General features: G+C 41.3%; 1 protein-coding gene across 2 annotated transcripts in view; it reads left to right on the top strand.

The window, feature by feature from the left end:
- The window catches only part of VWA8 (von Willebrand factor A domain containing 8), a 545205-nt gene that overhangs the window by 245940 nt on the left and 274930 nt on the right, over nt 1-24335 (top strand). Inside the window, exons 30-35 of one of the 2 annotated variants that reach the window (XM_021065625.2) lie at nt 5301-5411; nt 6480-6544; nt 7244-7369; nt 9721-9830; nt 11053-11207; nt 17070-17265. The exons of the other annotated variant lie outside the window; for it this stretch is intronic. Coding sequence (XP_020921284.2) covers nt 5301-5411; nt 6480-6544; nt 7244-7369; nt 9721-9830; nt 11053-11207; nt 17070-17265 — 763 coding nt within the window. The remainder of the gene's footprint in view (nt 1-5300; nt 5412-6479; nt 6545-7243; nt 7370-9720; nt 9831-11052; nt 11208-17069; nt 17266-24335) is intronic. 2 annotated transcript variants of the gene reach the window in all.

Below are 24335 nucleotides of genomic sequence, written 5' to 3' on the forward strand. Positions count from 1 at the left end.
TACTTGAGGAAAAGAATAGTCAAAAAAAAAATTTTTTTTTAATATGTATAGCAGGAAAATACTGGAAAAAAAACCCACAGTGTTGTTATTTGTAAGTAGGTAAAGTCACTATGAGAGCAAAGTGTTAAAAAGAAACAATGCTTTTAGGCTTTTTTTTTTTTTTTTTTTTTTGGTCTTTTTAGGGCCCTGCATATGGAGGTTCCCAGGTTAGGGGTCTAATTGGAGCTACAGCTGCCGGCCTACACCACAGCCACAGCCACAACAGATCCAAGCTGCATCTTCAACCTACATCACACCTGATGGCAATGCTGGATCCTTAACCCACTGAGCAAGGCCAGGGATTGAACCCACATCCTCATGGACGCTAGTCAGACTTGTTTCTGCCCAGCCTCTGCAGGAACTCCACTTTTAGACTATTTCTAATCAAGAATGAAATATTGTGTAAATAACATATCAGGATTTCACTGAGTCAGTCAACTTTCCCTTTAGGCTTTGCCTAAATAAGTATCATCAATTCTGAGTTAGTACATTTTTTCTGGTTTTTGCGGGGTTTTTTTTCCATTTTTACTTTCTCCTAAAAGCAGAATTTATAAAGATCCAGTTATTGCTTGTAAAAGTTTGTGTCCAACATTTTGAAATAAGAGTTTTACTTTATAGCTTTGCAACAAAATGTCAAAGCCATTGAATTGAATTCTACAGCCAGAAGAATCTGTCCTAAAAAGCCCATGATTTCTTAGTGATTTTTAATTCAGTAAAACAATCAAATTTACATAGAAATCTAAATTCAGAATACTAATTCAAACAGTCTTACCAGATATTCAGCTGTCAGATAAACTGTCAAGTTTCCATATACTGTTTATTTATTTATTTATTGTCTTTTGTCCTTTTTAGGGCCACATCAGCAGCATATGGGTGTTCCCAGACTAGGCGTCCAATCGGAGCTGTAGCTGCCAGCCTACACCACAGCCACTGCAACTCGGGTTCTGAGCCAAGTCTGCGACCTACACCACAGCTCATGGCAACACCAGATCCTTAACCCACTGAGCAAGGCCAGGGATCAAACCCGCAACCTCGTGGTTCCTAGTTGGATTCGCCTCTGCTGTGCCATGATGGGAACACCATATACCAATTATTTAAAAGTGCGAGATTTTCAGGTTCTTGGGAAGTATTTTATTTTCTCAAAAACCAATTATTCGGCAACATCGCTGCTCATGTCTAACATCTTTCATCAAAGAAAATATGTTTAGGAGTTCCCGTCGTGGCTCAGTGGTTAACAAATCTGACTAGGAACCATGAGGTTGCGGGTTCGATCCCTGGCCTCGCTCAATGGGTTAAAGATCCGGCATTGCGGTGAGCTGTGGTGTGGGTCACAGACGCGGCTCAGAACCCGAGTGGCTGTGGCTGTGGCGTAGGCCATCGGCTACAGCTGCAATTAGACCCCTAGCCTGGGAACCTCCATATACCATGGGTGCGGCTCTAGAAAAGACTATACACACACACACACACACACACACACACACACACACATACACACACATATATACATATATATGTATAGTTTTTCAGGGCAAAGATGTGCTCGACTTGCACAGCCTGCCCTTTCTTCCATGCTCCCTGTCTTACCCTTTTGACCAGTTTCAACAGTTTTCCAGAAAGTACCCTCGATGCCCTGAGCAGTCATGCACAGCTTGTCAGGATATTCCCCTGTCTGTCCTCTGAATTCCCTCTTCTTTTCCGGAGAGGATGTCTCAGCTGTCTGGTTTATGTTATGGCTCTGATAGGACATAAGACCTCATTAATTCCAAATGAACAGCCTCTAGCTGTAACAGTTAACAAATGATAAATCATTCTAATTGAATAAAAAAAATGAGTGTCTGCCATCAGCTCTTTCTTCCCTATTCTGCCCTCCCGGAAAATGGAGCTAAAATATTGCAGAGAAAAACTCCCATTAATTCATCTATCCCTCGACTTTATAAAGCCTCGCGACACATGCATTTCCCTGGTTAGTTCAAGGAGCTGTTCAAGGAGTTCCCGTTGTGGCTCAGCGGTAACAGACCTGACTAGAATCCATGAGGATGCAGGTTCGATCCCTGGCCTCGCTCAGTGGGTTAAGGATCTGGCGTTGCCGTGAGCTGTGGTATAGGTCGAAGATGTGGCTTGGATCTAGTGTGGCTGTGGCTGTGGTGTAGGCCTGCTGCTGTAGTTCCATATGCTGGTGGGTTCGGCCCTATAAAGACAAAAAAAAAAAAAAAAGAAAAAGAAAAAAGAAAAGAAGCTGTTCAAAAATTCCTTGCTAAAATAAAATCTTAAGTGAGGAAAGGGAAACTTTGCCATGCCTAAAAATAGACTCTTCCCCCACCTCCCCCTGCCACGAGAGAACTTATTATTACATCTGTACAAAGTTTAGAATTTCAGATTTTGGGACATTGAGGTCATCCAGAGGTTACTTTTCTCCCAGTCAAATACAAACATAATAAAACTGCTCCCTCGCTTCTCCTCCCTGCCCCTCTTAAAGAAGCGCCAAAACCACAGTTACATGTGCTCATGTGTGACGCGAAATTCTATTTTTAAACTCAGACAGAATATATCATTCGCCATTTACAGAAGGAAACCATTAACATCTAAAAGGATGGAGCAGCAGAAGCCCTTCATCTTGCCAATTGCTTCTAGAACTAATTCTAAACACAGCCATGGCTGGAAACATACATATATGTTTTCTGTCACTTAGAAAGATATTATTTTTTGGTTTGCTTATGCCAAGTTATGAGCATAAGGCATTAAGATCCTCTATATAAGTGTTAGACCCCAAAAAGGAAGAAAAATGCAAAACGGTACTCCCTTGTTTTTCTGCTTAATCATATCTGTTTAATCATCTGCTTACTCTACTTAATCATATTTGGGGATCAAATATTATTTTTTGGATTTCTGGTTGCTTCGAAAAGTTAATATTATCCCAAATTGCTTAAGTACTCACAATTCACGTTAATGTTGTACCTATTTATCATACATGAGTTTCTCCTTTAAGAAACTTACTCAAAACAGATTTACTCTAGAACAGAGACTAAATTTTTAACTTATTAATACATTTTCTCAAGGCAACTTTAAGTTTTTTTCTGTAAGTTTTTTTTTTTTAATCACTTTCAAACTTTAAAATGCCAGGAACAGTCCTTCTTATGTGACATGTTGATTTTGAAAAGAATATTACCAACACATTCTAATGAAGAATTCAATGTTATACAGAATGATGCATTCTAAGAGGGTTTGCGGAATAGTTTAAGCTTTGTTAACCTACTCAGTAGAATTTTTTAATACTGCCAAAATTCAGAGCATATGGAGTAAAGAAAACTGGTACAAATACCACTTTAACTCTCAAGCATATCAGTAAAATTGGCTAGTAAAAGAAAATTGAAACCACTATTAATCTATTGACATTTCTTTTCACTTCGCTCTAACTATATTATGTACTAAAAGGCAAGGGCCACGGTTGATTTATCACTGTGATTCGCCTTCATGCTTTAAATATAAGCTGCTCACTACATGTTATGGAACACATGAACAAACATCTCATATCTTGTAAAGTATAGATCAATTCTTTTTGAACTCAGTGTCTGTTAGACTGCAGAGGTCTGTCTCGTTGTTTGCTTCTTCTTTGGGTGCTTTGTGATTTTATTTTTCCCTAAGAAAGTTCTTGAAGTGAAAAGTTCTTGAAGGTTAGCATAACCGAAGGAGCCCCAATTTAAAACAAAACAAAATAAGCAAAAACAAGAAAAAAGGAAAAGAGAATTACAGGACAATGAAGCCTGACAATCCACTTGCTGATGCCTTTTTGTAAACCTTGGATCTTCAAACGTCTTTATATTTTAACTTAGAAAGCCAGTTTCTTGGCATCTCTTTAAAATATGTCATCTTTTCTGACTTTCTCAATTTTAAGTTCTTATGTCATGTGTTCTGTTCATTTAGTATCATGCCTAAGGTTTATTTGAAAAGTTTTTTTTTTTCTTGGAAGAAACCCTCCTAATTACTGAGGGATTATTGCTCCTTTTGCATAATGGTGGTTAAGACAGAGCAGTCTCTTTTCTGTATGTTGTTACAGCACCAGCTATGAAAGTTCCAAAAGCTTAGTGAATCTCAAGATGAACAAACACCCATTACTAGCGAGGTCCTTGGGGTCCTTGAGGTCCTTGGTATTTTCTTGCCAACCCATCCTTATATCACATACATATTTTCTGAGCTGAACCTGCGTTTGTGAGAAGACCAAATGAGATTCAGTTATGCACAGTGAAAGAATGTTCAACAGAACATTCTTTAAGTGTGATTTTAATAAAAGTAAATGGACATTTAAGTATTTTTCTCTTTCATGGCTGAGTAGTATTCCATTGTCTGTATATACCACATCTGCCTAATCCAGTCATCTGTCGATGGACATTTGGGTTGTTTCCATGTCTTGGCTATTGTGAATAGTGCTGCAATGAACATGCGGGTGCATGTGTCTTTTTTAAGGAAAGTTTTGTCTGGATATATGCCCAAGAGTGGATTAGCAATGAGATCCTGCTGTGTAGTACTGGGAACTATGTCTAGTCACTTATGATGGAGCATGAGAATGGGAGAAAAAAAATGTATACATGTATGTGTAACTGGGTCACCATGCTGTACAGTAGAAAAAAATTGTATTGGGGAAATAATAATTAAAAAAATATATTGCAGGTTCGATCCCTGGCCTTGCTCAGTGGGTTAAGGATCTGGCATTGCCATGAGCTGTGGTGGAGGTCGGAGACTCGGCTCCGATCCCGAATTGCTGTGGCTCTGGTGTAGGTTGGTGGCTACAGCTCCGATTAGACCCCTAGCCTGGGAACCTCCATATGCCGTGGGAGTGGCCCTAGAAAAGGCAAAAAGACAAAAAATAAAATAAAATAAAATAAATCAACTATTAAAAAATATTTTTTTTCTCTTTATGTCCTCTTTAGTATGTAATAAAACATAATCATGGTTAAGCCAGCCTATATTTACAAGGGGATAGTTTTAAGATAAAATCTTCAGAGGAGATCCTGCATTACACAGTTAGAAATATTTTCACAAAAGCATCTAATCCTTTGAATTCTGTATTTAGGAAGATCATTTCGTATCTCCACAGTATCTCGTATTTCAATATTGTCATCTTCCCTTTGGTTTATGTATCACTATAACTTTTATTCCCAGGCTGCCAGGAGTCTGCTGCTTTAAAAAAAAAAAAAAAAAGGAGAGATGAAAGGAAGGAAGGAAAGAATGAATCTTGAGCTTTTCACTGTTCTCTTTATTTCCAGAGTAACATCATCCTGTTACTGGATACCACCAGCCAAGCCCTTCGTCGTCTCATTCTCCCTTCACAAGAGTTTACATCTAAGAAAACTTCCTGGTGGAGCAAGGAGGAAGCTGTAAGAAACATTTAACTTGTCCACCCAATTGCCAAGGATTTTCTATAGCTTTCTAACCAAAAAAATACCTGTCTGCGTTTGGTGCCTTTTGTTTGCTGTAATGCACCAGAGACTTCTCTTACTGTTCACCTGTGAATTTTAATCTAATGCAAATAGATAGACATAGGTACACATATAATTAAATGTCAGCAGCTTCTTTTTGTATCCGTCATACTCACATGAAGACTTATCTAGGACCGAACTGATCATAATGGGACAGCAGGAGCCATTTGAGTGTGACATGCAAGACAAATCACCCATCATGCAGTCCCTGTTTTCCAGTTCTGTGCTATGGTTTGGATTTATGTCATGAAACTAGGAGTGTAGCGTCTGGCCGTATTTAGTAGATAAAGAAACATTTTAGCTCATTAACTAAATGAAACTAGTAAATAAACATTTGGGCCAACCCAAGAGTATTTATTCAGCCAAAAAAGGTAATGGATATAAAATAAGCCTTAACCTCTGTCCTACATGACAGCATACTTAGGTGTTAAAAGTCTATGAAAAAAGAGATATTTTAAATGTCATGAATATATCCAAATCTAAGAAACAAAGTATTTCCTACGTATTTATGCTATGGTATAAGTTCCACAGTTAATCACCAGATAGCATGTTTATTTCTAATCAGTATTGTGCATTATTTTACAAAATATTATTCTAGGAGTTCCCTGGTGTCTCAGCAGGTTAAGGATCCAGCGTTGTCACTGCTGTGGCTTAGGTTACTGCTGTGGCGTGGGTTTGATTTCTGGCCCAGGAACTGCAAACTTCAGCCACTTCTGGATATATATATATATGCACACACACACATATATATAATTATAATCCTAAAGTTGTTTTAGTACACAGTTCATAATTTTGAAGTATATTTTAATTCATGTTACCGTAAGAGCCTTGGAGTGGATAAAAAGGTAGCTTCTCAGAGAATCTCATGTTTTACATGTTGAAGAACTTTATTTCAGGAAAAGCAACTGAAGACACAGCCGCCTGGGACACATTTAAAGTGAATGTTTTGTTTTGTTTTGTTTTTAGGAAACTTACAAAATGTGTAAAGAATTTTCGCATAAAAACTGGCTGGTATTCTACAAAGGAAAAGGGTGAGCTCTTGGTTGTAGAAGATTTAAACCTGGATCCCTCTTTTATCCATTCCATTTCCTCCTTTAATTATACCTATTTATTAGAACACTAATGTGACCCAATTATAAATATTTTACTCTAAGAGTAACTTAGCCCACATTGCAGAACGTTGAAAAACAGATGTTTTTAGAAAAGGCAGTGCTCATAATTCTATGTACAACCACTGTCAGCCTGGCTGCCGTCACTTCCCATTTTTTAATTCTCATGCATGTCCTTCCATAGTGTGGAGTTTTATATATCCATTTTCTCAGTTAACATTTTGCTATGTTTGGAGTTGCCGCCGTGGCGCAGTAAAAATGAATCCAACTAGGAACCATGAGGTTGCAGGTTCGATCCCTGGCTTCACTCAATGGGTTGAGGATCCAGGGTTGCTATCAACTGTGGTGTAGCTCGCAGACGCAGCTCGGATCTGGTGTTGCTGTGGCTGTGGTGTAGACCAGCAGCTGTAGCTCCAATTCAACCCTAGCCTGGGAGCCTCCATATGCCGCAGGAGCAGCCATGAAAAGACAACAACAACAAAAAATTGCTGTGTTATTTCCTCTTAAAAACATTGTTTTCACGATTGTATACTATGTCGTGAAATCCTTGTGTCATGGTTAATCAACCATTATCCTCCCAGCGCCTTTCAGAGAGGTTTTTTTGGGTTTTTTTCCCCCCAGGAACAGCCTGACGGTGCTGGATGTTCTAGAAGGACGAACTCACACCATCTCACTTCCCATCAACCTCCAGACAGTGTTTCTTGTAGCGGAAGACAAATGGCTTCTGGTGGAAAGCGAAACAAATCGGTAGGTAGATCTATATAGTAGGTTATGGACTGTGCAGCAGCGTGACCTTTTTTATCAGTTATCCAGCATCTTTACAGCTCTGTCTTCCTGTGTCTGTCCTTTCAGTCATTTCTGTATTTGGCAGTATCTCTATAGGTGACACTTCCAAGAAGAGGGGAGTGGAAATTTTAAATAAATTAAATGTCACTTCACAGAGTAATGATAAAAACGTTTCAGAGGATGACCTTGCAATTCACCCGAAAAACATAATGACTGTGGGAGTTCCCTGGTGGTCTAGTGGTCAGGACTCAGCGCTTTCACCACTGCAGCCCAGGTTCAGTCCCTGACTGGGAACTGAGATCCCACATCATGCTGCTGCACGCTGTGGCCAAAGAATAATAATAACGATGTTGACAAAATGTGATATTTATCCATATTTCTTTGGGCTTTTTCCTATGAGCACATTGAGAATTCAGTGTATTTTTTTTTTTTTTTTTTTTTTGTCCTTTTAGGGACACACCTGCAGCATGCGGAGCTTCCCAGGCTAGGGGTTTAATCACAGCTGTTGCTGCCGGCCTACACCACAGCCACAGCAATGCCAGATCCAAGCTGCGTGACCTACACCACAGCTCATGGCAATGCCGGATCCTTAACCCACTGAGCGAAGCCAGGGATCAAACCTGCAACCTCATGGTTCCTAGTCGGATTCATTTCTGCTGCGCCACAACAGGAACTCCGAGAATTCACTGTATTCTTGCCAAACTAGAGATACTTCAAGATGAATTGTCGACAAGTTCCTGTAGTGGCTCATTGGTTAATGAACCCGATTAGCATCCATGGGGATGCGGTTCGATCCCTGGCCTCACTCAGTGGGTTAAGGATCCGACGTTACTGTGAGCTGTGGTGTAGGTCGCAGGTGCACATTGGATCCTGAGTTGCTCTGGCTCTGGTGTAGGCTGGTGGCTACAGTTCCCATCTGACTCCTAGCCTGGGAACTTCCATATGCAGGGGGAGCGGCCCTAGAAAAGGCAAACAAACAAACAAACAAAAAAAGATAAGTCGTCAGTTTATTCTTTCTTCCAAGGGCCACAGTCTCCATCCATGGGCTGTTGCCTTTTTGCAACTTCACAGAATCCACTGTTTCTTTCTTTTTTTTTTTTTTTTTTTTTTGTCTTTTTGCTGTTTCTTGGGCCGCTCCCGCGGCATATGGAGATTCCCAGGCTAGGGGTCCAATCAGAGCTGTAGCCACTGGCCTAGGCCAGAGCCACAACAACGCTGGATCCGAGCCACGTCTGCAACCTACACCACAGCTCACGGCAACGCCGGATCGTTAACCCACTGAGCAAGGGCAGGGACCGAACCCGCAACCTCATGGTTTCTAGTCGGATTCGTTAACCACTGCGCCACGACGGGAACTCCAGAATCCACTGTTTCTTCGTTTTATCTTGCGTGCTCTTATTTGGCTATGTTTATGTTTCTGTGACCTCCTGCATTGGACCAGACTCCTGATGAGAAGGCTGTTACGTACACTTGGCATGAAGAGGCTGCACAGGAAACTGTGGGGCCCCTCCCTCGTGCATTACATCTGCTGGCTCCATGAAGATTCTCTGCCCCTCTGCTGACAAGCAGAAGCGGCCTGCTGCTGCAAAAGAAGCCTCTTTATACAGCCTTATTTTAGAAATCTTACAAATAAGTAGATCAAAGGGATTACTGCAGAGAGAGTTTCTGTCCCCAGAGCTGGTCACAAATCAGAGGCCGGGCCCCCTCACACTGCTGGCTGATCCGTCTTATCCACGGAAGGCTTCATGACAGTATGGATGTATCTCTTTAGAATTGCTTTTGTCTCTTCTCTTTTGTGTGTGTGTGGTCTTTTTTTTAGGGCTGCTCCCGCTGCATATGGAAGTTCCCAGGCTAGGGGTCGAATTAGAGTTACAGCCACAGCCACAGTAACACGCAATTCAAGCCATGTCTGTGACCTGCACCGCTGCTCACGGCAACACCGGATCCTTAACCCGGCAAGCAAGGCCAGGGATTGAACCTGTGTCCTCATGGATGCCAGTCAGATTCGTTTGCACTGAACCATGCTGGGAACTCTTTTTTTTTTTTTTTTATAGCCTTTCCTCTTATAGGACGTGTTGGATTTTTAGTTCATGTTTATGACCGCATGGTTATGATGCACTGCTCTGTGTACAGTGTCAAGAAGCTATTTTTAAATTCGTGATGAAACTCTGAAACTGCAAATTGTACTCAAAATATAAAAAAGAAGTGTTTTTGGGGAAAAAAAAAAACAAAACTCTGGTTGTTCCTAGTCTGGCCTCACAGTTATTAGAAAAAGAAAGCCTTTTTCACGTTGATGTTATGTTTGTTTACAGGAAATATCTTTTAACTAAGCCTGCACACATCGAATCTGCGGTCAGTGGAGTTTGCCAGTTGTATGTGTTGAAAGAGGAGCCACCCAGTACAGGGTTTGGAGTCACACAAGGTAAATAAACACTGCGTCCTGTGTGTTCCTGGCTGTGGGGTGTGTGCTTGCTTTCATACCACAGTTCTCTAGAATCATTTAAGTATAGCACTACCAACATAGGTTACATTTATACCAAAAGAAAAAACTTTGTCCCTACACTGGAAATAATAAGACTCTACCGACTTTTAAGTTTGTCTTTGAATTTTTTTTTTTTTGTCTTCTCTTTTTGTCTTTCTAGGGCTGCACCTGCGGCACATGGAGGGTCCCAGGCTAAGGGTCCAATCGGAGCTGTAGCCGGCAGCCTCTCCAGAGCCACAGCAGTGTGGGATCTGAGCCACATCTGCAACCTACACCACAGCTCAAGGCAGCGCCAGATCCTTAACCCGCTGAGCGAGGGCAGGGATCAAACCCGTGTCCTCATGGATGTTAGTCAGGTTCATTACGGCTGAGCCACAACAGGAAGTCCTGTCTTTGAATTTTTTAAACTGACAAGTCAGAGTTTGTGTGTGTGTGTGTGTGTAGGCTTGGAATATATATACACACACAAACATATATATAATATGTGTATATAAAATATTATCACTATGTATTATATATAGTATTATTAATATTATTGTATATTCCAAGCCTATTTAAGATTGCATCATTTCTTTTTTACACAGACCATCAGGATTTCTACTTTAATCATCCCAGTTTTGGGAGGGGGGGTTTGAAAAGTACTTATGAAAAAAAATCTGAAGCATTCCTGTCGTGGCTCAGTGGTTAATGAACCCAACTAGTAACCATGAGGACGTGGGTTCAATCCCGCTTTGCCGTGGCTGTGGTGTAGGCCGGTGGCTACAGCTCCGATTGGACCCCTAGCCTGGGAACCTCCATATGCCACAGGTGCAGCCCTAAACAGACAATAAATAAATAAATAAATAAATATCCGAAATATGCCATGGCTCACAGTGGGTTGGTTCAATTTCATATCTTTCTATAGAGTGCTCTTAATGTTCATCTTAATTACTAATAAAAATTTGAATTCCATGAATCCTTGAAATCACTTTGAGAAGATGCCACCATGATTGTGAAAACTGAGTTTTCGCAGACACAAGGCTAGGACTGTAACTGAAAATGTTTTCTCTTTTTTCACTTGCGCCGTTCAGTTGGAGTTGGCGAGCATGAAACCTTGCCAAAAATTAATTCCCGGAGCATTTTAGGGGCCTATGGTGTTTCATGGTTCTCTGACACTTTGCAGAAACAGACCTCAGCATCCCTCATAAAATTTCAAGTGATCAACTATCATCTGAAAATCTAAGTTCAGCTGTGGGACAAAAGATTGCCTCTCCAAACCGAATTCTCTCTGATGAGAATAGTTATGCTACAGTGGTTGTTGGTTTCCCAGATCTCATGGTAAGCATAAGTTTTTTCAATTTTTGAAATGTGGTCTATACCCTAAGCCTACTAGAGGAGTAACCCAAAATGTCATGCTTTTCCGGTAGACATTCCAATTCGACATTCTGTTTCCAGACCAGTCATTTAAAAAATGCATCCCGTATGGTTTCATTGCCTCTTGAAAATGAATATTTAATTGTCATGCAATTATATAATTTAGCAAAGGAAAAACCAATATTCTCCATACATGAGGGTTCATGTGACAGCTAAGTACTTAATGTACTGACGGTGATTTTATTCATGTTTCTTCATGTGCTTGTGTAATTTGTCAAGAGGAACAATTCGAGACTGACCAAATAACATGTCTTCTAGAATCTTTTAAAGTGAAAGATGTTGGGGGGTCTCATTCCTGTAGATTAAAATTTTCAACAATCATGAACACCAGTCCACATTCCATTGGGTTTTCTTCTGATTTATACCTTTGCAGCATCCAGATTATACTGTCAATGCTGATGGTCTCCATTTCATTTGCTTTGAAAAGGATCCTTCAGCTGTTGTTTACTGTTATCTATAAAGAAGAAGCAATCGATAGTTGACTTTAGGTGAAACGAGGCACCATCTTCCCCTGATGGAAATGCGAGAAAACGGAATATAAAGGTTATTGTGGTCCAAGCTACCGTCGAGTAACCTTAGATGTGCTCCATGTGTTTTGATTAAACATTTAATTTTCATAATTTCCTTTGTAGCTTTTAGGTAGGATGATAGAAGCACTTAAAGATAAAAATATTGGCCCTGCTGAATAGTGCACCAATCCCACATGCCTCAAAATCGTAATGTAATTAATGAATGATGTGTGTAAGACGTTTGAAATTCAAAACCCGATGGATAATGTGCGGCTTAGGACTTTGTCATGTGTCTTCCTAATTAGCAAGGAGAAAGCCTTTGCTGTGGTATCACATAACTGAAAATGAAACATGTCGTTAGAATACAGCATCTTCGGCAGCCTCGAGAAATGAAAGGGCTTGTGTTTGAGATGCTTTCTACAATGCTTGCTGCTCTCAGGAGAGAAAATACTGCAGCTGCTTTGCTGAAGGTGGAAACGTTTAAAAAAGTGATCTTTTGATTGAAGAGATTAGTACAGACATATAACGTTACTAGTGAAAAGTAAGAAAGCTGAGTATAAGGTGATGCTTGCATTGACCCTATAGAAATCCTTTATAGACTGTAGGACTAGCATCCTTGTTAAATTAAAAGCTTTGTCCCCTATAGTTAGTCCCATCATATAGATGTTCAATGATTTTTCGTTTCATGAAGGACTGGAGTCAGTTAGACAGCTTTTCAGCAGCTTTTGATAGCAGTTTTTGTTTTTTTTTTAGACTCCAACACACATTAGGCCCTGCACTATTCTAAGCCCTTTCATATGTGATAACTAACTTTTATGATTCCAAGGGTTTTATAAGTGAAGAAACAAAAACAGAGAAGCTATCTCTCCCAGGCCACAAAGATAATGAGTAAGGAAGCTGAGACGTGAGCCCAAGGGTAACTGACCCTCAAACCCATATTCTTTCAGTGCCTTTGTGCCTGTATGTGGATTTCTTTTGAGTCTTCATAAAACTATCAATTAACTCTCATTAATGAACTTTCATTAATGTTTCATGGCATTATCAGAGGCACTTAAATTATTTAAATGGATTATAACTTTCTTAACCTACTACCAAATGCCTACGAAAACCTACATGGTGAATCCTCAATAGCGAAAAGTTAAAAGCATTCCTTTTGGAGTTCCCTGGTGGCTCAGTAGGTTAAGGATCCTGCATTGTCACTGCTGTGGCACAGGTTCAATTCCACATGCTGCAAGTGCAGCCAAAAAATAAAAAATGAAAACATTCCTTTTAATATCAAGAGTAAGACAAAGATACTCACTTATCACTACTTCTGTTAAACTATCACTACTTCTGTTAAACAGTGTACTGATCATCTTAGACATGATCCATTAAGGTTTTTTTTCATTTTTTGAAGTTTTATTGAAGTATAGTTGACTTAGAATGATAATTGTAATTCGTATAGATAAGTTTTGCTGTACAACAAAATGATTCAGTTATACATGTACTCACATCCATTCTCTTTCAGATTCTCTTCCCACATTGACGATCACAGAATATTGGGTAGAGTTCTCTGTGATATACACCCCGTTGGCCAATCATTCCATATACCTTAACGTGCACCTGCCAATGCCAAGCCCAGGTCCATCCCTCCCCCCGACCTCACCTGTCCTCTTTGGTAACCATATGTTTTCAAAGTCTGTGAGTCCCTTCCTTTCTTTCTTTCTTTCTTTCTTTCTTTCTTTCTTTCTTTCTTTCTTTCTTTCTTTCTTTCTTTCTTTCTTTCCTTCTTTCTTTCTTTTCTTTCTTTCTTTCTTTCTTTCTTTCTTTCTTTCTTTCTTTCTTTCTTTCTTTCTTTTCTTTCTCTTCCTTCCTTCCTTCCTTCCTTCCTTCCTTCCTTTCTTTCTTTCTTTCTTTCTTTCCCTTTAGGGCCACACTCACAGCAACATATGGAAGTTCCCAAGCTAGGAGTCAAATCGGAGTTATAGCTGCTGGCCTACATCACAGCCACAGCAGGGTGGGATCTGAGCCATGTCTGCCACCTAAACCACAGCTCACAGCAATGCTGGATCCTCAACCCACTGAGCGAGGCCAGGGATCAAACCTGCATCCTCATGGATACTAGTCGGTTGTTTCTGCTGCGCCACAACGGGAACCCCCTGTGTGAGTCTGTTTCTGTTCTGCAAATAAGTTCATCAAAATTAAAAACTTCCACTCTGTAGAAAGTCACTGGTAAAAGAATGAAAAGGCAGGCTACAGACTAGGAGAAAATATTGGTAAATCACATTTCCAGCAAAGAACTTGTATCCAAAATATATAAAGAGTTCTTAAGAGTCAAGAGTAAGAAACAAATAATCCAGTATAAAAAAAAAAAAAGGTCACACAGTGGCACAGTGAGGTGTCAGAGGTCAGAGCCTGAGCAGATGAGAAAGACATCCGTGGTCGGGGAGGGAGTACTGACCAGCTCAGAGCATCAAGTCCAGCCAGGATGAAGATGGAAGCCCAGGAAGAGGCAGCCCAGTGTGGGAACTGGGAGCCCAAGCAAGGAGAAGAGTTCATCCTCGCGGGAACATAGCTCAGTGTGGACTGTAAGGCCAAGCAGGGGGAGGAGGGCCTTTGCCTGGAAGGGAAAGTTAGTGGTGGAGATGAGTGATGAGTCACATGCACTGGAACTCAGCAAAAAAAGTCAAAATATTGGAGTTCCCGTCGTGGCGCAGTGGTTAACGAATCCAACTAGGAACCATGAGGGTGTGGGTTTGATCCCTGGCCTTGCTCAGTGGGTTAAGGATCTGGCGTTGCCATGAGCTGTGGTGTAGGTTGCAGATGTGGCTCGGATCCTGCGTTGTTGTGGCTCTGGCGTAGGCCGCCGGCTACAGCTCCGATTAGACCCCTAGCCTGGGAACCTCCATATGCCTCGGGAGTGGCCCTAGAAAAGGCAAAAAGACAAAAAAAAAAAAAAAAAAAAAAAAAAAGTCAAAATATTAAGGATAATGAAGTTTAGTTTCCTCACTCTTAAAGAAGGGAGTTACAGATACCAAAGGAAAGAAAACTAGAGTGAGCCCTATAGTTGTTGGATTGGAATTGAATATGTCTGAGGAACTCTTAGTTTTTAAAATATTTTAATAGATGTATATAGAAATAAAGTCAGAGGTAAGTCTGTTTAAAAAATGGGCAAAAGACTTGAACAGACTCTTTACCAAAGAAGATATATGGGGGAGTTCCCATTGTGGCACAGTGGTTAACGAATCCATCTAGGAACCATGGGGTTGTGGGTTCGATCCCTGTCCTCACTCAGTGGGTTAAGGATCTGGCGTTGCCATGAGCTGTGGTGTAGGTCACAGACGCGGCTCGGATCCCTCATTGCTGTGGCTGTGGTGTAGGCCGGCAGCTACAGCTCTGATTCGACCCCTAGCCTGGGAACCTCCATATGCCACGGGAGCAGCCCTACAAAAGGCAAAAAGACAAAAAAAAAAAAAAAAGAGAGAAGATATATGGATGGTAATTAAGTACAGGAAAAGACATTCAGCATCCTTAGTCATTAGGGAAATGCAAATTAACACCATGATGAGATACTACTACTGCTTATTAGAATGGCTAAAATTAAAAAAAAAAAAATTTAAATGCTGACAACCAAAAGCTAACAAGGATGCAACACAAATGCAATTCTTATACATGTTTAATGAAGAGCAAGAACAGATAATAACCAAGGCATTCTTTGAAGAGGAACCAAGAATAAAAAGCAGAGGTATTTACCCTACTAAATTTCAAGGCTTATTATAAAGCTTTAATAACTAAGACCACGTGGTATTGGCTGAGGGGTAGAAAAATATACAGCAGAACTGAATGAAATGCCCAGAAACAGATGCAAGCAGAAATGCAAGTGTTTACTTTTCCTCCTTCCTACCTGCCCGCCTCCCCCGGCTTTTTAGGGCCGCACCTGCAGCATATGGAAGTTCCCAGGCTAGGGGTCTAATTGGAGCTGTAGCCGCCAGCCTATGCCAGAGCCACAGCAATACCAGATCCGAGCTGTGTCTTTGACCTACACCACAGCTCATGGCAACACCAGATCCTTAACCCACTGAGCGAGGCCAGGGATCAAACCTGTAACCTTGTGATTCCTAATCAGATCTGTTTCTGCTACAGCACGACAGGAACTCCCAGTATTTTTTATTTTTAAATTAACCATATTGTTAATAATTCCCTCTTTTTAGTTATAACTCATAAAAAAGACTATATATTTCACCCTTGTTGGAAAATGATGATTATTGATAAAGCCGCTGTCATCTGTAAATTGAAAGAAGTTAAGGAATTTGATATTCTTTTCTTTTCTTTTTGTTTTTTCTAGGGCCGCTCCGGTGGCATATGGAGGTTCCCAGGCTAGGGGTCTAATCGGAGCTGTAGCCACCGGCCTACGCCAGAGCCACAGCAACGTGGGATCCAAGCTGCGTCTGTGACCTACACCACATCTCACGGCAACGCCAGATCCTTAACCCACTGAGCGAGGCCAGGGATCCAACCTGCAACCTCATGGTTCCTAGTCAGATTCGTTAACCACTGAGCCACAATGGGAACTCCTTGATTTTCTTATGTTTGCGAAATTTAAGTTTACCACTGGTGCCTGCTGAGAGGGCTGCTTTGTAAAAGTTGTGAATGTAATTCATAGTACTTCAGTATTTTTTGTTTGTTTGTTTGTGTTTTTTATAATGATTTTTATTTTTTATTTTTTCATTATAGCTGGTTTGCAGTGTTCTGTCAATTTTCTGCTGTACAGCAGGGTGACCCAGTTACACATACATGTATACATATTTTTTTTCTCGCATTATCATGCTCCCTCATAAGTGACTAGACATAGTTCCCAGGGGTACACAGCAGGATCTCATGGCTTATCCATTCCAAAGGCAATAGTTTGCATCTATTAACCCCAAATTCCCAGTCCATCCCACCCCTCCGACTCCCCCTTGGCAACCACAAGTCCGTTCTCTAAGTCCATGGTTTTCTTTTCTGTGGAAAGGTTCATTTGTGCTGCATGTAAATCATTGAAACCGGACCACACCTTCACACCATGCACAAAAATAAACCCAAAGTGGCCTAAAGACTTAAATGTAAGACAAGACACCATCAAACTCCTAGAAGAGAACATAGGCAAAACATTCTCTGATATCAACCTTACAAAGGTCTTCTCAGGTTCAGTCTCCCAAAGCAACAGAAATAAAAGCAAAAATAAACCAAAGGGACCTAATCGTACTTCAGTATTTGAATTGCTCTCTCTCTTTTTCAGTCACCTAGTGAAGTTTATTCTTGGAAAAGGCCGTCCTCTTTGCATAACTCAAGGGTCACTGATTCAACGTTCTATGGAGGAAAGAGGAAAAGTGGAACCCCCAAGCAGAGCAATTGTGTGACTCTTTTAGATACTAATCAGATCGTCCGGATTTTGCCCCCCGGAGAAGTCCCTTTAAAAGATATCTACCCAAAAGGTAAGAAACTTACCAAGTCGTAATGCATCAAGGTAATCAAAGGTCGTTTGCTTTTGGTAGGGGTATTTAACTTATCATTATCATTCTATATTTATAAATATCAATAATTCTAACAGGGTTTATTAGCCAAAAAGATCTCCATGTGCACAGAAAGTTTTCACTCAACTTCTCACAGTATGTGATTATAGCCACTGCTGTTAGAAGTCAACTTCATTTGCATTGCAATCTCTGTAATAACCATACTTAGAACATGTTTTCAAAGAGACTTAAAGATTATTAGAATGTGGAGTTCCCGTCATGGCGCAGTGGTTAACGAATCCGACTAGGAGCCATGAGGTTGGGGGTTCGATCCCTGGCCTTGCTCAGTGGGTTGAGGATCCAGGGTTGCCATGAGCTGTGGTGTAGGTCGCAGACACAGCTTGGATCCTGTGTTGCTGTGGCTCTGGCGTAGACCGGTGGCTACAGCTCTGATTCAACCCCTAGCCTGGGAACCTCCATGTGCCACAGGAGCGGCCCTAGAAAAGGCAAAAAAAAAAAAAAAAAAAAAAAAAAAAGACCAAAAAAAAAAAAAAGATTATTAGAATGTTAATCATAGAAAATGGGTCTGACTTTTGTCTTAGATTCCTGTGACTAAAGCCAGGGACTTATGCAAACTGATTTACTTCGTGTTCTCCAAGTCAATTGATACTGATTACTATGTAATATATTTCTGGTCCTGGGCTGATCATTTTCCTCGGATAAATTCATTTAATCTTCAAATTCCCATCCTGTCTTCAGTGTACTCTCAAATTTGTATGCAGAGAAAGGGACACAGAGAGGTAAAATAACTTGCCAGGGGTGACCCCTCAAGTGGCCGGCAGAGCCCAGATTTGGACCAAAGTCTTCCAACCCAAGGCCACAGCTATTCCTGCTGAACCACACTGACTTTCCTCCTGGAGGATACTCATGAAAATATTTGATCATTGAGCCACTGATTATTATTTGCCTTATAGGGGGAGACCTGTGTTGTCCTGTGTTAACATGCATTATATTAGTATAGACTTCATAAATAATACTAAACATAGTATAACAATTTATTACTGGGCTTGAAGAGTCCTGGTGCCATGATGATGTTAGACTTAGTTCCTCCCAAATATATCACCATTTCCTTGCCGTCTTTTTTATGGTAGAAAAGGCAGGTGAACACAGTGATGATGGCAGCACAGTGAGCGGAATATCCCCAAGGTGATATATAAACACAGAAGAGAAGCTGACAACCCAGGCTGGTGATTCTGAGCTGACTCTTGAAAGATAAGTGGGAGTGGATCAAATGAAGGAATTGTCCCAGGAAGGGGGAACCCCCTGTGGCCAGTACGGAGCCATGACAGAGCCCTCCAGGAGTTACAGGAAATCCTATATCGGAATTCTTAGGAGTTACAGGAAATTCGATACCAGAATTCAGTGTGCCCGCATCCCCCCAGGAACCTGCTGGGGGTCAGTCCTGATGCGATTCCGCCCTCATTCTCCACATCTTATCCATCATCGGTCACCATGTCTCTTGTTGTTGTTGCGCAAATATTTCCCTTGAAAGAACAAATAGAAAAATATAATGGAAAAAACAAATATGGACAGGAGACCTAACAATCTCATATTGTCTTCTAATTACCACAATACACTCTATCATAAAGAAAAGTTCTTAAAAGTTTTCATCACTCACTCTCTGCTCTGATTTTAAGTATATATATATATATATATATATATATATATATATATATATAGAGAGAGAGAGAGAGAGAGAGAGAGAGAGAGAGAGAGAAAGTCATTGTAAATCAACTAGACCCCAATAAAATTAAATTTGAAAAGACCATGTATATATAGTATTAGTTTTTCGCCATTCTAATAAGTATGCAGTGCTATCTCCCTGTGATCTTAATTTGCATTTTCCCTAGTGCCAAATGATGTTGAACATCTTTTCATATATAGCTTCCTTTTTTGTTTGATTGTTTGTTTTTTTGCTTTTTACGGCTGCACCTGCAGCACATGGAAGTTCCCAGGCTAGGGGTTGAATTGGCGCTACAGCTGCTGGCCTATGCACAGCCACAGCAATGCCAGATCCTTAACCCACTGAGCGAGGCCAGGGATTGAACCCGCAACCTCATGGATACTAGTTGGATTCATTTGCACTGCACCACAATGGGAACTCCTCATGTCTATCTTCTTTAGTGAAATGTTTCTTCAGATCTTTTGCCCACTTTTTGAATTGGGTTATTTGCTTTCTCTTCAATGACTTTTGAGTGTTCTTTTTACATTCTAGATACAAGTCCAGACACACGCTTTCCAAACATTTTCTCCCATTTTGGGGAAGTGCCCAATCGCCTATGTCATCTTCGAGAGATTTCATATTTCTAGATTGTACACTTAAGATTTATACTCCACTTTGAGTTAATTTTTTTACATGGTGAAAGGTATGGATTGAGACTCCTTGTTTTGCATGGGGAGTCTTTTTGCTGAAAAGACTGTTCTTTTGAGGCAGGAGAGAGATGGATGGGTCCCAGGTGGAACAACTGGAATCTGTCCCCTGTGGAAAGATTCTTCAAGATAAAGATTATATCAGGAGCAAGGAGGAACAGAGTCCTGCTTGGATAAAAATAAAGAGATGACATATTTTCCTTTCTCGAGGTCAAGGAGACCTCCTGAACTACACATGTGCAGAAAGCTTCCTCAGGGTTCAGAGAAGGGAGGGGGTGCCCGACCATAATACATCCTGTCAATTTCCCAGAAGCCCTTGCACTAGAATCCATCCTGGCTAAAAGATGTGTGTGCACACAGGGGAGGGCGCTGAGTCAGGCCAAATATGGACTCAGGGCCAGACAAAGCAAGATGATTTGGCCAAAAGAAACCAGGAAGACCTGCCCCCGTATCAGTGATTTAAAGCACCCCCAAAGTGCCATGTTATGCTCCATCTCTCTTTCTGTCTCTCTGTCTCTCCATCTCTCTGTCTCTCTCTCTCTCTGAACCCACCCACGCTTTCTCCGCTCATATCTTCTCTCCTAATAAACACTTGACTTGCCTCCCTACTCTCAGTCTCTTTGCCGAATTTCTTCTCCAGAGAGACAAGAACTGAGGACCTATGTCAGGCTTAATGGCCCTTGTGTCTAGCGGTTAGGATGCAGCACCCTCACCCCACCGCCACCCGAGAACACTTTTTCCATTAAATTGTCTTTGGACCCCTGCAGAAAATCAACTGTTTCTGGATTTTTTTTCCATTGTGTTCCATTGATCTTTGTGTCTATCCCTTCACTCATCCCACTTTCTCTCTCTCTCTCTCCCCTTTTTTTTTTTTTTTTTTTTTTTTTTTTTTTTGCTTTTTTAGGCCCACACCTGTGGCATCTGGAAGTTCCCAGGCTAGGGATGGAATCAGAGCTACAGCTGCCAGCCTACCCCACAGCCACAGCAACACGAGATCCGAGCCATGTCTGAGACCTACATCACAGCTCACAGCAATACTGGATCCTTAACCCATTGAGCAAGACCAGGAATCAACCCCTTATCCTCATGGATACTAGTCACATTCATCTCTGCTGCTCCACAAAGGGAACTCCCTCCCACACTCTCTTGATTACTACTTCAGAGTACGTCTTAAAATCAGATAGGATGGATCCTCTGATTTTGCTGATGGGTATCGGTGGATGGAAAATTCTTAAGAAGACAGGGGGAAGGGAGGATTCTGACGCAATCAGCTTAACAGGATTCTTGCTGAAGGCAGGGCAGGGTGATCAGACATTACCTGGGAGATGGTAGATCAGGAACCCCATCAGATATCTAGGGTGGGGATTCTGGTTAAGCCAACTGAGCATTATCTTGCTAAAACGGGACAATGGAGATGAACACAGAAGCCCCAAAGTCAGGACCTAGCGGGGAGGAGGATTCAGGAGAGCCTGACTAGAGTTTGGTGTAGGGACAGAAAGATGTTTCCTTCTAGGTTTCTTGGCTGGTCTAATCATTAAATTGACTATAAGACAGATTAACAGGAGAAAAAAATGCCTATGAATGGGAGTTCCCTAGGATAGGAAGACTCAAAAGGCAGCCAGGGAACTTGGAGCTTAGATAGCATCCTGAGCCCAGGAAAGGAATGGGCTCTGGGATCCAAAGGGGGGGAAAGCCATTCCCAGGAAGGCAGAGGAGATGCTAGAAGACGAAGGTTGCCCTGTTTATGCAGGTAAGTTTCTTAGGTAAAAAGGTTTCTCTGTAACAGCTCTCGTCCTGGTACAGTTTCCCTTCCTAATATAACTTTAGGCAATTGAGCTGTTCCTGAATCACCTAGAGTTTTCATTGCCTTCAGCTCAAAATAATCCTCATGGGGAAGGGGCAAAACCCGCTCCCCTTCAGTGACCAGGGAGAGACTCTTTGTCATCATCCACAGGGTTAGCCCTTCTTCGTTTATGTTCACTGCTGTAAAATACGACAGTTTATTCATCTCTTCTCTGTTGATGCACATTTAGAGTCTTTACAGTTTCTGGCCATTAGAAGTATTCCTGGAGTTCCCGTTGTGGCATAGGGGTTAACGAATCTGACTAGGAACCATGAGGTTGCAGGTTCGATTCCTGGCCTTGCTCAGTGGGTTAAGGATCTGGCGTTGCCATGAACTGTGGTGTGGGTTGCAGACGCGGCTCAGATCCCGAGTTGCTGTGGCTCTGGCGTAGGCCAGTGGCTACAGCTCCGATTAGACCCCCCAACCTGGGAATCTCCATATGCCGCGGGAACAGCCCTAGAAAAGGCAAAAAGACAAAAATAAATAAAAACAAATAAATAAATAAAGGGTTTTTTTTGTTTGTTTTGTTTTGGTTTTTTTTTGTTTTGTTTTGTTTTGTTTTTTTTTGCTTTTTAGGGCCGCACCCATGGCATATGGAGGTTCCCAGGCTAGGGGTCAAATTGGAGAGATAGTGCTGTTGGGCTACACCACAGCCACAATAACGTGGGATCCGAGCTGTGACTGTGACCTACACCACAGCTCACAGCCACACCCGATCCCTAACCCACTGAGCGAGGCCAGAGATTGAACCTGCATCCTTATGGATCCCAGTGGACTTTGTTAACCACTGCGCCACGAAGGGAACTCCCTGGAAGTATCCTTATTCCTGTTTATATGTGGAGAGCCTGTAGGGTATATATCTAAGAGTGAAATTACTGAATTGCTATCCAAAGTTGCTGTTCCAATGGCGTAAAAGCTGAGGATGCTCCTTATCCTCATCTTCCCTTGTAAGGTTCAGACCTTTTAGTGTACATTTCCCTGATTTCTAGTAAGTTTGAGCATCTTTTTTTATGTTGTGATTTACTCTTCTGAAAATTGCCTGTTTATACCATTTGCCATTTTTTTTTTCTTGGTTGCTAGGAGTTTTTTATTTCCCCTCATTTGTTTAAGCAGTGTTCCTTAAAGATTCCAAATGCATATAAAGTGCTTGAGATAGTGTCTGACATGTGGGAAGAATTTTATAAACGTGGGCTGTTAAAAAAAAAAATTCCTAAGAGAATGGTGAAGGGAGATTTCAGGATGTGACCCCCTGTGCACAAGCCTCAGTTAGATTAGAAAAGATGAAAAGGGAGTTTAGATTACAGAAGATGAAAAGGGAGTTCCCGTTGTGGCAAAGCGATAGTGAATCTGATTAGTATCCATGAGGATGCAGGTTCAATCTCTGGCCTTGCTCCCACTGTAAGCACTGGATGTTGATCTAACTAAAAACCATCATAGAAAGTGCCCGTTGTGGCTCAGCGGAAATGAATCTGACGAGTATCCACGAGCACACAGGTTCAACCCCTGGCCTCGCTCAGTGGGTTAAGGATCTGATGTTGCCGTGAGCTGTGGTATAGGTTGGCAGCTCCAGCGTTTGCTGTGAGCTGTGGTGTAGATTGCAGATGCAGCTCAGATCTGATGTTGCTGTGGCTGTAGTGTAGACTGGTAGCTGCAGCTCCGATTTGACCTCTGGCCTGGGAACTTCCATATGCCCTGAGTTCCGCCCTAAAGGAAAAAAAGAAAGAAAGAAAAGAAGATGCAAAGATTTCAGGAGAGATGCCTCTAAGAAAGTGAAACTGATAAACCCAGTATATTTGAAAAGATTAAGAAACTTTGATGATAAGGAGCACATGAAAACCTTAACCAACAACAAACCGTGATTATTAACTCCATGTAAAGAAAAAGCAACAGTGTTATTATAAGACAGAGCTCTGTCATAAATAGATTTATATACTTATAACAATGTAAGCACTGGATGTTGATCTAACTAAAAACCATCATAGAAAGTGCCCATTGTGGCTCAGCGGAAATGAATCTGACGAGTATCCATGAGCACACAGGTTCGACCCCTGGCCTCGCTCAGTGGGTTAAGGATCTGATGTTGCCGTGAGCTGTGGTATAGGTTGGTAGCTGTAGCTCTGATTCGACCCCTAGCCTGGGAAACTCCATATGCCACGGGTGTGGCCCTAAAAAATAAATAAATAAATAGACCAAAAAGTTTTTACAAAATACACTGGGGGTGGGAAAATGAGGTGTTAGGTAAGGGACAGTGTATCTGAACAAGAGTTAAACTCTCACCTTCCATGGTAGGAAGTCAGTAAATATTGTTTAAAACTAAAACATCAGGAGTGCACCATAAGAGTAAAGGTGAATATCAAAGAAGCAGCTTTAAAAAGCTGAAAGTATTTCTGGAGCAGGAAGTGCACGGTGAGAGGAGTAGGGCCAGGGCTGTTTTTTCTTTCAGCCTGTTTGACTCTTTTGTCTATGTGTGTGCAGATCTTTAGTGAAAATTTAAACTCAATTAATTTTTTAAAGCAAGTGGAGTCCAACCCCCTGACTTGTCAGGAACAAATGCACATTGGCCTTTTATTAAAGAAATCAGTGGACACTGTCAAAGGTGCTCTCCTGGTGGCTCTTACAAAGATGGCTTAGCTTGTGGTTATCACACATGGGGAGAGATTTTCCTCTTTCTTCAAATCATGTCGCTTCTAGCTAACTGTTAGCTTTTTTCTTTTTTAATCACAGGCCTCAGCTCTTTTTTTAAATTTATGTTTATTTTTATTTATTTGAATCATTATTT

This window comes from Sus scrofa, chromosome 11 (genome assembly GCF_054392235.1).
Source record: "Sus scrofa isolate SSC_HxYL_T2T_F1_AM1 chromosome 11, Sscrofa_HxYL_maternal_Yorkshire_Landrace_v2.0, whole genome shotgun sequence".
NCBI classification, from domain to species: Eukaryota; Metazoa; Chordata; class Mammalia; order Artiodactyla; family Suidae; genus Sus; species Sus scrofa.